The sequence below is a fragment of the Argiope bruennichi genome, chromosome 6, assembly GCF_947563725.1.
Source record: "Argiope bruennichi chromosome 6, qqArgBrue1.1, whole genome shotgun sequence".
Taxonomy (NCBI): Eukaryota; Metazoa; Arthropoda; class Arachnida; order Araneae; family Araneidae; genus Argiope; species Argiope bruennichi.
Genome location: NC_079156.1, coordinates 33,520,154 through 33,535,122, shown reverse-complemented (window position 1 = coordinate 33,535,122; position 14,969 = coordinate 33,520,154). Strand labels below are relative to the sequence as shown.

The 14,969-nt window shown below is 35.4% G+C and overlaps 1 protein-coding gene across 1 annotated transcript in view; it reads left to right on the top strand.

Annotated features, from left to right (window-relative positions):
• The window catches only part of LOC129971710 (mucin-1-like), a 30,630-nt gene that overhangs the window by 3,129 nt on the left and 12,532 nt on the right, over positions 1-14,969 (top strand). Inside the window, exons 2-3 of the mRNA XM_056085686.1 lie at positions 1,170-1,382; positions 3,929-5,893. Of these exons, the coding sequence (XP_055941661.1) occupies positions 1,170-1,382; positions 3,929-5,893 (2,178 nt within the window). The remainder of the gene's footprint in view (positions 1-1,169; positions 1,383-3,928; positions 5,894-14,969) is intronic.

Here is a 14,969-nt window from a genome sequence, read left to right as displayed (position 1 = left end):
TAAATAAAACAGTGAAAAGATGAATTATGGATTAATAAAAAAAGAAGTTCGGATACTGATTCATAAGAGCTGTGGCCAAAAGTAAAACTCAACTTGTCAAGTGGAAAGTAGAAACTCAGTTTGAAGCAATGCGATCGCCTCATGAATGTGATATCCAAACGAAAAATTGCTAAGAAAATCAAGTCTGGAACCTGCGACTATCGACTTTCAGAATCACGATTGCATTTATTGCAATCAGTTAGACTACATTTATGCTCAGATATCCGATTCAAAAGTCCACATACTGCAATGATAGTTTTCATTTTCATATATATGACCATGCATATGATCCAATATATGATAAATATCCCTTAGTTGGAGAAAAGTTCTATTATGTGACGAAAATTTTGGGACATTCGTCAAAAAATCAGCATTTGGAAATGGCAACAAAAATATCAATCCTATTATGAAATGAGCAGCGTCAGAAATACAGCGATGAATACCCAGCTTAGAAATCGGAAAATTGTTGTTTTTTATAAAAAAATTATATTAACAGTCATCACATAGAACAATCTTGCTTCAAGTAGGTATTTTCATTTTACATTTTTTATTATTTTAAAACCATAGTAATTTATATTCTATGGATACGATTATTATATAATCAGGCCTGTTATCTTATCAGGTGTGGAAAATATCTCAGAGAGCATCAAATTAGAAATACTGATCGGAAGCTGTTAAGTTTTTAACAATAAGAACCTCAGATTGAGCAGCATTTTAATCACTATTGTACAATATTGTGCGTTATTATGTTATACAATATTCAACAATATGATACAATATTGTGAACATTGCGTAATATCATACTATAATAATTAATGCATATGTAATTCATATGTAATATTTGTGTTACTAGGACATCTGCAATATAGCTTTAATATCTTCTTTAAATAAAAGTTAAACATTCATAATCTTATCAGATAAATATGAGAGAAAAACGAACATGAGTTCAATTTAATTGAATTCCTTAAATTAGTTCTTTTTACCCAAGAAAAGAATAAATGAAATATTTTCCAATAACTAGACTTTTACTATGCCTATATATATATATATAATTTTAATGCTTTATATTGACTATAAAACATTTGACTGTTCTTAGCTAGGTTTTGAATGATATTACTTAAACAAATTAGGTCGTGCAGGAAATGGAGGAGGAGGAAGTAAAGGACCTGGAAGCGGCGGTGGCTCTGGTGGAGGAGGAGGTAAAGGACCTGGAAGTGGCAATAGCCCTGGAGGAGGAGGAGGTGGAGGACCTGGAAGTGGCAATAGCCCTGGAGGAGGAGGAGGTGGAGGACCTGGAGGAGGTAATGCGGGACCAGGAGGTAGTGGTGCACCTGGTGGAGGAGGTATAGTTTTATATTTAGCTTAGATGTCTTAGAGCAATAGTTCTCTAAACATTACACAAGGTCGTATCCAATAGTTCAGAATAGTGTTTTTTTTTTTTTTTTTTTTTTGGTGAAATCCTCATTTATTTAGCTCTCCAAATTTTTTTTTGTTAATTTGCTCGTTGGTGTTAAAATTTTCGTGCAAAACGGAAAACTACTGTGTTCTTTATGACTGCCTTCTCTTTAATAAGTCTTTGATAGTCCTGAAAAATTTTCTAATCTTTGGCGGCTTTGAGTAGAAATCATCAGTGTGAATTTTTATATCCATTTTTAGTCAAAACAATTTAATATTCAGTGTGTGCATGTAACACACTGAATTATCGATAACTGGATATATGGAAATTAGTTTTTTCTCTACTCTAAGTTCCAATTTATGTTTGGCAATACTGATTCCACTTTGTGATCAAATATTGTTTAGCCATGAGGAAAATGGAACTCAAAGATCAAGATAATTATATTCCTATTCAAACTTCATATTAAATTTTTGCAAGATGATGAAGACGGTCAGACATTATTGTTTTTTTTATTTAGCAATTAATGTTATTAGACAGCGAATATCGTATTTCTGCAAAGAAATTCTATTTATAAAAACGTAATGCTGTTGTTACTTATGGCACTTGTACAAATAGGCTGACGAAGTCAGCGATTTAAGTCAAGTTTTGTGCAGTAGCTTCTGAGTGTAAAGACCCCTGAGCACCCGAGGGCAGAAATCTGACTTTAGCTCATAAGATGACACTCACACAATCGCTTACAACACTGTTTTACATGTGAACTCTTTCACACACCTCTTAGATGGAACACAGGGTAAGGAATAACCATGACAGAACCAGGACTCGATAAATTTAAAAATTTCATAGGACTTTATAAATTTAAAAGTTTATTTAGAAATCATCAAAAATAATTTCAAAACAATTTTTTATAGTGCACATTCTGAAATATTTAGACTATTAAAAATATGATATGTTCATTAACAAAACAATTTACTAAAAATATACAATAGAAAAGCTGCTTTGAAACTTAAAAATATACAAATAAGTCCACTTGTTTATCAGCTCTGTATAATCTGATATGAAAATAATATTCAACTTGCTTCACAAAATTCTTTGTAAACTACAAAGATTATTTTTCCTCCTCGAGCTAAGTCAAAAAGATTTCATTTGGATGTAACTGTAGAAAGTGCCACATAAAATTGTCATGAGAAAAACATTCTGCGCTGAAGTCAAGTGTGGACATTTTTTCTCTGATATTCGCTAACCGAATGTTTCTTTCCTCTACATTTTCATTATCGCGCAACAAACGTAGCATTTTGGCATTTAATGTGCTCCGGCCAAGGTTGGAATTTCATTTTTTTAGACATAATGAGTTTTGAATCGCTGTTTAAAATCAGACTTAAACAAAGAAATGTATCGCATATGCATACCACAACTCTTGCTATTTGCGCATGCGCAGTTTGAGGTTTTCGCACATACGCGGATAAGTGCAAAGCACTAATACTGCTGTTTTATGCATGTACGAATCATAGTAGGAAAATAATTAAAATCGCAATTATAAAACTCCTTTTTTTTATTTTGATATGACTTTAATATACTAAAAACTTCCCAATAAATGCCTTACGAAATGGTACAAATATCTCCAATATCAGTTAAGTATTTCTTGAGATTTTCTCTTTCAAACATACAGACGCTCTCAGAAGATTTCAATTTACACTATGTATAGACATTAATAATTCATAAAACCCATCTTATATACCATTTTCTTTATCGTTATATAAAATTAAAATTACTGACTGCACAGGAATGTGAAATAATTAATAACTTTCAAGGAAATTTAGCAATCGTCAAAACACTTTTTCTGAAGCAAAACACATGTTATTAATAATGAGATCGAAATGCTTGATTTAAAATATTGAAGAAAAAAATTAGATTCAGGAAAGCTATATGTAATCTATCATTATATTTGTTTTTGTATATGATGGATGTTTATTTTAAAACACAATTGTTTCCGCTTTAGCTCCTGTATATAACATTGCATATCCTAAACATCATTCACCTCTTTAAATCTTATTATAAAGTAATATCCTATTCATCAAAATGTTGATTTTTTTTATGTTCTACGCGTTTATGAGATTTTTTTTTTAAATTCTGAACGAAAAGACAACGAATACTTCATTCGTTTTCGATATATTATTGTAAGATACATATCATTGTAAATTCACTAAATTAGTAGCTAGATTCTTTTCTTGAAATAATAGTCAGCATGAGTATTCAAAACCATCCCACACATACACATTTGGAGATTTTTAATGGCTTGTTTGTTTAATTTCGACTTGTAATGAACCAAATCAGTTCAATGCCAATTAATACGTAATTTTGAACCGCCTCTAATTATCGAATAGATTCCAGTATGATAGAGATATATTCTTTTGATGATCTTTCATGATCAGTTTCAGAATAAATAATTACTTTATTTTTTAAACTTCTCAAACGTGGTTCTTATATAAACATTAGGAAGCGGTGGGAAAGGTAATCCTGCAGGCGGTGGAGCAAATATTGGACCAACAAAGAGAGGTACATCTCCGATTCCAACAACAGCACCGCCAACGACAAATGCAGCCTCAAAAACAACAGTTACAGATCCAACAACATCAACGCCAAAGACAACTGCAGCTCCCACAACTAGAGCAGCACAAAAGACAACTGCAGCTCCTACAACAACAGCGGCACCAACGACAACCAAGGCTCCAACAACAACCGCGGCTCCAACAACAACCGCGGATCAAACAACAACCGTGGCTCCAACAACAACCACGGCTCCAACAACAACTGCAGCTCCCACAACAATAGCGGCTCCAACTACAACTGCAGCTCCAACTACAACTGTAGCCCCAATGACAACTGCAGCTCCCACAACAAGAGCTGCGCCAACAACAACTGCGGCTCCCACAACAACAGTGGCGCCAACGACAACCGTAGCTCCCACAACAACAGCAGTTCCAACAACAACTGCAGCCCCGACAACAGCGGTGAAAACAACAACAGCAGCACCAACGACAACTGCAGCTCCCACAACAACAGTGGTGCCAACGACAACTGCAGCCCCCACAACAACAGTTCCAACGACAACTGCAGCCCCTACAACAACAGCGGTGCCAACAACGGCAGCAGCACCAGCGGCAACTTCGGCTCCCACAACAACAGTGGCGCCAACGACAACCGTAGCTCCCACAACAACAGTGGTGCCAACTACTACTGCGGTTCCAACAACAACTGCAACTCCCACAACAACAGCGGCTCCCACAACAACAGTGGCTCCAACTACAACTGTGGCCCCAACAAAAACTTCAGCTCCCACAACAACAGCTGCGCCAACGACAACTGCAGCTCCCACAACAACAGCTGCGCCAAGCACAACTACAGCTCCCACATCAGCAGTTCCAACGACAACTGCGGCCCCAACAACTATAGCGGTACCAACAACGACAGCAGCACCAACGACAACTGCTGCTCCTACAACCACAGCAGTTCCAACAACGACAGCAGCACCAACGACAACTGCGGCTCCTACAACCACAGCAGTTCCAACAACGACAGCAGCACCAACGACAACTGCGGCTCCTAAAACTACAGCAGTTCCAACAACGACAGCAGCACCAACGACAACTGCGGCTCCTACAACAACAGCAGTTCCAACAACGACAGCAGCACCAACGACAACTGCGGCTCCTACAACAACAGCAGTTCCAACGACAACTGCGGCCCCAACAACTACAGCGGTACCAACAACGACAGCAGCACCAACGACAACTGCAGCTCCTACAACCACAGCAGTTCCAACAACGACAGCAGCACCAACGACAACTGCGGCTCCTACAACCACAGCAGTTCCAACAACGACAGCAGCACCAACGACAACTGCGGCTCCTACAACAACAGCAGTTCCAACAACGACAGCAGCACCAACGACAACTGCGGCTCCTACAACAACAGCAGTTCCAACAACGACAGCAGCACCAACGACAACTGCGGCTCCTACAACAACAGCAGTTCCAACAACGACAGCAGCACCAACGACAACTGCGGCTCCTACAACAACAGCAGTTCCAACGACAACTGCGGCCCCAACAACTACAGAGGTGCCAACAACGATAGCAGCACCAACGACAACTGCGGCTCCCACAACAACATTGGCGCCAACGACAACTGCGGCTCCCACAACAACAGCGGTGCCAACAACAACTGCAGCTCCAACAACTACAGCAGCACCAACGACAACTACAGCCCCAACAACTACAGCAGCACCAACGACAACTGCGGCCCCAACAACAACAACAGCACCAACTACAACTGTGACTCCTACAACAACAGTGGTTCCAACGACAACTGCGGCCCCAACAACTACAAAAGTACCTACAACAACTGCAATTACTACATCTACTGAAGCATCCACGCCAACAGCAGCGCCTAAAACTACAGGTATTCTCAATATTTCAATGCGATCTAAATGTTTCATAAACTTTTATTTGTTAAGGAGTGTGAACATAGAGAACTATCGATACCATAATGCGTTACAGAATAAAAGCAATAATTTAAATAGTTAATTTTATAATATATACTGGTAAGTTAAATAACTACAAAGCTGGTTAATTGAAAACAATTATTAAATTCATTATTAGAAATAAAGATAAATTTTTATTGTAAAAGAATATTAGCATCAAAATATAGTTTAGAAACCTCATTAAAAATAATTCTTTGTTTTTCAAATAACAATTTTTTAAATCGGTCACGGAAAATAATTTCAGATATCCTAAATAGCGTGAAATATTTAGAATATAATTCTCAATACTTTATCAGACAATAAACAAATACTATTTCATACAGATTTTTATTATTTTCAAAATATGCGGAACTCTTATTTATAGAAAATACTCAAATGTTTCACGTTGAACATGTCACTCGGTATTTTAAAACAAGAACAAATGAATAAAAATATATCTCAATTTGAGATGATTCTACTCTCAGAAGGCAGGTTTATTCTGATAAACTGATCTTCTAAAATTAATATTCTCTTTACCTTAACACATTTCTGGAGAGAAACTGTAAAAAAAGTCTTTAATTATTATTGATAAAATCTTAATATTAGAAGAGTAATAGTTTATCCTATTCCATTTAATTACTATATCCATTTAAAATCCTTATCCATTTAAAAACTAAGAAGTAGCTTTATCTTAAATCTCCGTAATGAAATATTTTGAAAATCAAAAATATTAAAAGAAGGAACAAATTTAGAACTTTTTGAAACAAATGTATCTAGAATAATTTCATTTCATATTAGGAAATAATATACTTCATTATTTTAACTATCCAATGCTGATATTGAAAATTCCGTCAAATTACTTCAAAATTCATGGAGATAGAAGAAAGATCCCAAAGATTGGAAATTTCTTCTAAATTCAACGATATTTGCATTTTATTTTTAAACTTACATCTAACTGGTATTTTTAAAGCTCTTAAATATCAGAGCTTTTGGAATTTTCTAATTAGCAACTACAGATAGTGAAGGCTCAATAGATGAAAGTACCACGCAAAGAAGTATAACATTTAGAAATTCAACTCCTGAAAGCTCAACAATAGGAAGTACAAAATCTGGAAGTTCGACGATAGGAAGTACAACAGTTGGAAGCACTACAATTGAAAGCACAATATTTGGAAGCCCGTCGATAGGAAATACAACACCCGGAAGTATTACAAAGGACAGTACAATATATGATAGTGCAATTCCGGGAAGCACAACATCAAGAAATACTACTCCTGGAAGTTCAAGAGCAGGCAGTATAGCATCAGGGAGCAGTACAGCAGCGGGTAAAGCGACACCGAGTATCACAAGGCCTGGAAGAACAACACCTGAAATTACAACAAAGGATGGCAAAATGCTGGTAAGCGCATCGTTTTCAAGCATGATCCCTGAGGTCATTACATTAGGAAGCATTATGCTAGGAAGTACAACAGATGATAGAAGAACTGCGGAAAGTACGATGCGAGAAAGCGCTATAGAGGGAATTACTATACTTGGAGCACGACGAAAAGCAGTACAACACAAAGAAGCATTACACATCGGATATAACGTTGGTACGAAATTATCAGAAATTATAATTACAACAGGTGATAGTACAACATCTGGAAGTACATCTGTTTCAAGCACGACACCAGGAAGCACTATACATGTAATTTATACACCAAGAAGAATTTATACACCAGATGATAGCATAATTCCAGAAAATACTACACCTCGAATCACAACTCTTGGAAGCATATACCAGGAAGTACTACAACCGGCAGTAATACAACACCAGGAAGTACTACACTTGGAATTATAACAGTTGATAGCACGATATCAGGAACTACAGCGTCTAAAATTGCAATACTTGAAATTACTACAGATGGCAGCATAATGCCTGGAAATACATCTTCAGCAAGCACGGCACGAGAAAGTTCTATACATGGAAGTACTAAAGCATTTAGTCCAACAAATGATAGCGTTCCAGGCAGAACAGTAGATGAAAATACTACACAAAGCAGTATAACAGATGATAGTACAACATCATAAAACACTACTTCTGCAACGACGCCTGAAAACACAATTTCTGGAAGCGTGACACCAGGAAGTACTGCATTAGGAAGCAAAACGCCTGGAAGCTCGACAAAAAGAAGTTATATATCTGGCAGCACAACGCATGGAAGCTCAACTCTAGTTAGCACAACACCAAATAGTACAAAACTTATAAATACAACAACTAGAGAGTATTACAGATGATAACTCAATAATCCCTGCTGTAATAACAATTCCAGTAAGAGAAACAGTCTTAAACACGACTCCCGAAGGTAAAATACCAGACAATACAACTCTTGAAAGCGCAATGTCGGAAAGTACAATTTCATTCAGAACAACATTTGGAAGTACAAATCCAAGTAGTATAAAAGCTGGAAATACAGCACCAGGAAGCATTACACCAGGCAATAAAACACCTGAAAACTCGTCTCCAGGAAGTATGACACACGGCAGCAGTCTAGAAGTGCAACAACCGGAAGTTCGTCTACAGGAAGCATATCATCTATCAGTATGACTCCAAGCAGTAAGACAGTTGGGGATATAACAACAGGAGTTATTACACTTGACAATACAACATCTGGAAGTACGTTTTCAGGAAATGTATCACCTTTTAGCATAACTCCAATTAGTACACTGCTCTAAATAGAACTCCAGGAAGCATTGTACCAAGCAGTGCGATACATAGAAACGCGACACCTGCTAGTACGACAGCCGAAAGCTCACTTTCGGAAAGTATATCATCTATCATCATGATTGCAAGCAGTAAAACAATCGGATATATAACAACAGAAGATACTGCACCAGGTAATACAACACCTGGAAATACGTCTTCAGGAAGTACAGAACCTTTTCACACAGCTCCAAGCAGTACAAATGCACTAAACACAACTTTAGATAGCCCTGTACCAAGCAGTACAATACATGGAAGCACGACTCCAGATAGTACAACAGCCGGAAGCTCGTATCCGGGAAATTTATCATCTATCAGCATGATCCGAAGCAGTAAAACTGCTGGAGATATAACAACAGAAGTTACTACACTAGGTAATATAACACTTGGAAGCATGTCTTCAGGAAGTACATCATCTTTTAACACAACTCCGAGCAATACAATTACTTTAAATAGAACTTCAAAAAGCACTACACCAGACAGTACAATACATGGAAGTGCCACTCCTGCTAGTACGATTGCCGAAAGCTCACCTTCGGAAAGTATATCATCAATCAGCATTATTTCAAGCAGTAAAGCAGCTGGAGATATAACAACAGGAGTTACTACACCAGACAATACAACACCTGAAAGTACGTCCTCAGGGAGTGTATCACCTTTTATCATCACTCCAAGCAGTACAAATGCTCTAACACACAATTCCAAGAAGTACCAAGCAGCACAATACATAGAAGTGCGATTCCTGCTAGTACAAAAGCCGAATCCTCGGCTCCAGGAAGTATATCTTCTATCAGCATGATTGCAAGCGGCAAAATAACTGGTGATATAACAACAGGAGTTACTACACCAGGTAATACAACATCTGGAAGCACATCTTTAGGAAGCGTATCATCTCTCACAGCTCCAAGCGGCACAACTGCTCTAAACAGAACTCCAGGTAGTATAACACATGTAAGTATGACTCCTGGTAGTATAACAGACGGTAGCACGTATACAGGAACTACTATACCAGATAAGACAACAAGTGGAAGCACATCTCTATGGAGTACATCACATGGAAGCACGACTGCAAGTAGTACAATAGCTAGAAAAACAACTCCAAGAAACACTTCACCACAAAGAACTACGTTTGGAGGCAAAATATCTGTAAGCACGGCACAAGAAAGCATTATGCTAGATAGTGTAACACATGGAAGCACAACACGGAGAAACACAATGCCAATAAGTCCGACACCGGGCAGTACACCACAACGGACGCATGCCACCAGTAGCCACTACAATAGAAATTACGGCAATTGGAAGTACACCAGATGATGACCTAGCAGGTATTTTAAGAACTTTAACGATGAATTGAATCTTCAGTCTGCAGTCAGATGCTGATGAATGCAGAGTTCAATTCAAATCTCGTAATAAGGAGCTTTGCAAAAGTCACGTATATTTGCTGCTCTTAAATAAGTTGGTCTTTTTTTTGCTGCTTGGCTTTTTGCATGTTTGTATTGCGTCGTTCATAGTAAAATTTTAGTAAAATATTTACCAGAATCTTAAGATTAAAGCAAACTTAACTGGAAGTATGTCTGGAAAAGAAAACGAATTATTTCCCTTTATATTTCGTTCAATCAATTTGGATGTCAGAAGCTTTGCATATGCTTTCTACAATGACTTTTGTTTCTCTATGCTGAAATTTCGAGTTTAATTATTTGCTTAATCGTGTGATTGCTGTTGCCTAGGCTTATCACCACTTGAATCGGACCCATCAAAAGTAGCGAAAAATCGCCAAATATTAGCAATAGATGATAAATGTTGGCGCCAAAATGGACTAACATTTCAGCTTGGAGAGTATTGAGCCTCCATTCACATAAAACTACCATACATAATTCGTTTATAATGTTTACAACTTAATAATGATTTTTTTTGATAATTGTATCATTTTTGTGTAACGTATCAGATGATAGTTGATTTTTGGTCTTAATACAAGTACTTGCATTACATGACAATACGCAAGATGTCCGAAATTTCATCTAGATACCATGTACAAAAATCAGTACTTCAGTTCACAGTCTCACTCATCGCACTTTAGTGACCATTCTTTAAATAATAAGAACTCAAAATGATTTTTATATTTTTTATATAAAACAAATCATATGTATGAACGTAACAAATCTATTAAAATATTCACTGATGTAATAGTTATCATTAAAGGTGTGCAATTATGAAAGAATTCCTTGAATCAAACTTATGCAATTCATTTTCTTAATAAACTAAGTTTTATTGCGTGTTGCTTTTGGCTTTAAAACTAAATAAGGACTAAAAGGTCAACCCATTAAAATATCTTTACCAGCGCCATGGAAATGGCCTTATATCGAGGTTTTACAGTGCATTACTTTATTTTCATTTTTTAATGTTTTTACAAATGTGTACCTGTTCATTAACATTTTTATCACATGCATTGCATTTTAACTTTGATCCATTATCAAATATTTTATTTCGTAATGGTTAGAATGGGAACACTTTTCCGAAATTCGATTCGGCTCATTGCAGAAAGGTTTTCTTTCGTGCAATTAAGCAAAAATAATTCATCATTTTTTTTTAATTTATTAGTTATTAATGCTTTAAAATGTTTTAAAAATTCTATGTTTGTATTCTTTCTATAAATTTCTCGAGTAATATTGATTATTTACTGAGGTCTTGTCGGTTTTAACGGCCAAAACGCACCAAGAAAAAATTTCGTCAAATTATAAAAATTTACTCTAGTGCATAAATATTTATATAATAAATATGTAAATAAATATAAGTCAAATCACGTGCAAATTACATCCTGCTAAATAAAAGCGTCAAATTGGTGACATTTTCTGGGGGGAATTTTTTGGTTGGTATTACAACCGTCAAAACCTTTACCTAATACAACAGCTGTTGCTATCAAATCAAACCTAAAAGGGCAGTCTGTTCGGCAGGCAGTTAGAGTTCTGGTGCTCCTTTTTTATGTCTTAACCTTATAACATTTGAGTGTGCTAGAAGAACAATTCTGTTTGCTTGTCTGTTTTAGCATTTTGGCGACAATGTCACGATGCACATGAAAATAGATTTCAACCTAAAAAAATCATTATATCTTTTTATCTGAGCTATAAAAATTGCTTGTTTAAGGTGCTTCGTCACCTCACCAAGGACAGCAACAATGCTAAGTTGCCAATCAAAAAGGCTGACCAGACAAACAATATTTTCAACCTTTTTGATTTTTGACTTTAGCAACTTAGCAATGTTGCTATCCTTGGCAAGGTGAAGAGGAACTTTAAAATGGATTTGAATCTAAAGAAACTATTTGTTTTATAGACTTGGGGACTCTAATTTACTTTAATACCCCTGAGTTATTGCTAATATGGTAATCCACACAAATAAGTGGAGTAACTCCACTACATCCCTATTGTTTATTTATTTGCAAAATATTATGTATCGATTAGTTATTGTTGGCCTTCCTTTTGGCACTTTAATAGATTTCAACGCCGGCGTCCTGGCATAGGGGTAGCGCGTCTTCCTCGTGATCTGGGCATCCTGGGTTCGAATCCCGGTTCGGGCAAGTTTGTTCTTCATATTTGTTCTATCTGTGAGGTGTGTGAATGTGCCCCCCTGTGAAAAGGGGTTGTGCAAGCGAATGTGTGTGAGTTTCATGAGCTAGAAGTCAGATTTCTGCCCTTCGGTGCTCAGGGGTCTTTACCCTCAGAAGCTACTGCACCCCCTTTCCGTGGTAACGCGGACACGACATCATCATGATAGATTTCAACTAGTTTTTAATTGAAATTAAAAATATCTACGACGTTTAAAAATGCTTAAATATCTGGTTTTTTAGACATGAAATTCGAAAAAAATAAAGTTTGGAAAAGACAGCTACCATAGCTTTGTAAGATAACACCAGATAACTTTATTAATTATATGCCCCTGTATGAAGGAAGCATCCTGTTCAAAAAATGCTTATTAATATATCCCATATATCTTTGTTAATTCAACCCCTGTAAGGATACAAAGATAAAATTTTAAATGGCAAAGCCAGAATTCCACAATCTCATTAAAATCGGGTCGACCATGAAAAGCTAAATAAATAACTATCCTACTGGTGAAAATAATTGAATTACGCCAGATTTGGAAAGATACCCCTAAAATAAAATTCAAGTAGGATTTAAGATAACTGATCGGTTTCTCGCCAAGCACGACAAAATTTTACTATTTGCTCAAAAGTCCATCATCTTGTATAATCCCAGACATGGTAAACTACTTTTAGGGTTTCAATGAAAAATTGTCACGATTACATTTGGTGAGAAATCATTTCAAAATAATTCAACTTTGATGACAGTGCCTTAATTTCAAGCCTTGAGAAAATTTAAATGTGGCAACGATACAGTTCGATCTACAGAGCGATTTGCAAATATACTGCGATTAAATCCATTTTAAGGCATTTCAATGCCAAAAATATGGCATTTCAATGCCATATTTTGTTTCTTTTATTATAATAAAGTTATTGATATACCTAAAAACAATTAATATGAAGTGAAAAATTTTCAGCTCTAGTGTAGATTTGGGTGCCCCTTCGATTGGTACCAAATTTCAGCGATGAAGCCCTATTTCTGATTTCCATAATGTTTTGTTTTCATTGACGTTACTGTTAAGTTACAGAATCTTGACATATTTGTCCCTCTCCTAGACGCCGCCTTTGGCGTCAAAAAATCGCCAAAAAATCAAGGGCGCCCAATTGTAAACTTTTAACAAATTTTCGTTCAAAGTTGAATATTAATATAAATCTATGAGTCAATCAGGTTAATAATAATCTATGAGTCAACCAGGTTAAAATTATTTTAAGATTTACTCACCCATACTTAAATTATTCTTTCTAAAAAGTCATTTAAAAGTCCTTCAATATTAATATATTTCTTATTTTTCTTTCCCCCAAAATTTTGATAAACAATTCTTTACAATTGGTAAGTTATCCAGAAGAATAATTTTATGTTAAGTATCGAAATTATAAAGAATTATATAGAAAATTAATTTCAGAAAACACGCTACTGAATTGTTGTCAAAATTTAAAATAAATTCAAAATTAATTTTAGAAATATTTTCTCATTTTTTTTCTAAATCATCAATTATACTTTCTGCATTTTTATATAATATTTTGCAACAAAAAAAACGTAATTAAAAATGCTTAAACTGTGTGTTTTATCGAATTTCAGAAAAAACTATTCTGGAATTCCATTACTGGCAATTTTGGAAATTATTTTGAGGATTAAACCGTTTTCAGTTAGGTAGCTATAAAGATTAAATGACTATTTTCAATTCCTCATCCAATGCACTCTTTTCATCGTACAGTCGTCTCGAGATTAAAAAAACTGCAATAGTTTCAAATTTTGCGTTTCGTAAATGTCCCAGAGTATATCAAACTTAAGATTAGTTTTGCATAACGACCATGCAAAACCTTATACCACGCGATATACTTAGCATGTACTTATATCTTTCTTTTTTTGATTTATAACATATACTTTTTGAAAATTATCAGGAGTGTTCTCTCCAAAGCCTTCTCCTATACTTTTTAATAAACTTATCGTGGCAGAGGGCTTCTTGCATGACACTAGCATACAATAATTGCAAAAAAAAAATTAATTTTGACCTGAATTTGGCATTTTTTCTGAATATATCGTGTCATCCTTGTGACTTATTTGGCGATTAATCCCTGGTATGCGTTAATTGTATCCAAAAATCAAATTTGTGTTTTAGATAAGTTTTTCTCAACCGATTGAAACAAAAATTTAACACAAAATGTCACTTGAGTCACAAAATCCCATACCAAATTTGATATATTTAAGTCACTGCGAAGTCACTCGATATATTTAAATTTTCGAATTATTGCATTTGCATGTTTCTGAAAGTAAAGATCGACATACAGTCAACCAGTTGCTGAATTTAGCTCAAAATTCGATACTCGTTTACAATATAGATGTTAAATCTGTGTACCATAGCAAGCTCTCTTCGTTTTGTAATTATTGTGTCAATTTATATTTGAATAGACAGGCTTTCTCTGAACAGATTTTACTCGTCTGGTTTGATAGCAACAGCCGTTCTATTCGATAAATAAGGATTTTTACAGGACGAATTTATAGAATGAATAAAAATGTAAAATGTTTGAAACATTCTGAAAGACTAATTAATAATGAACAGAAAAATCTGATGATTTTTATTTTAGTCGCGTGAGATTAAAAAATTTGATAAAAATTAGATAAAAAAAAGATAAAGAT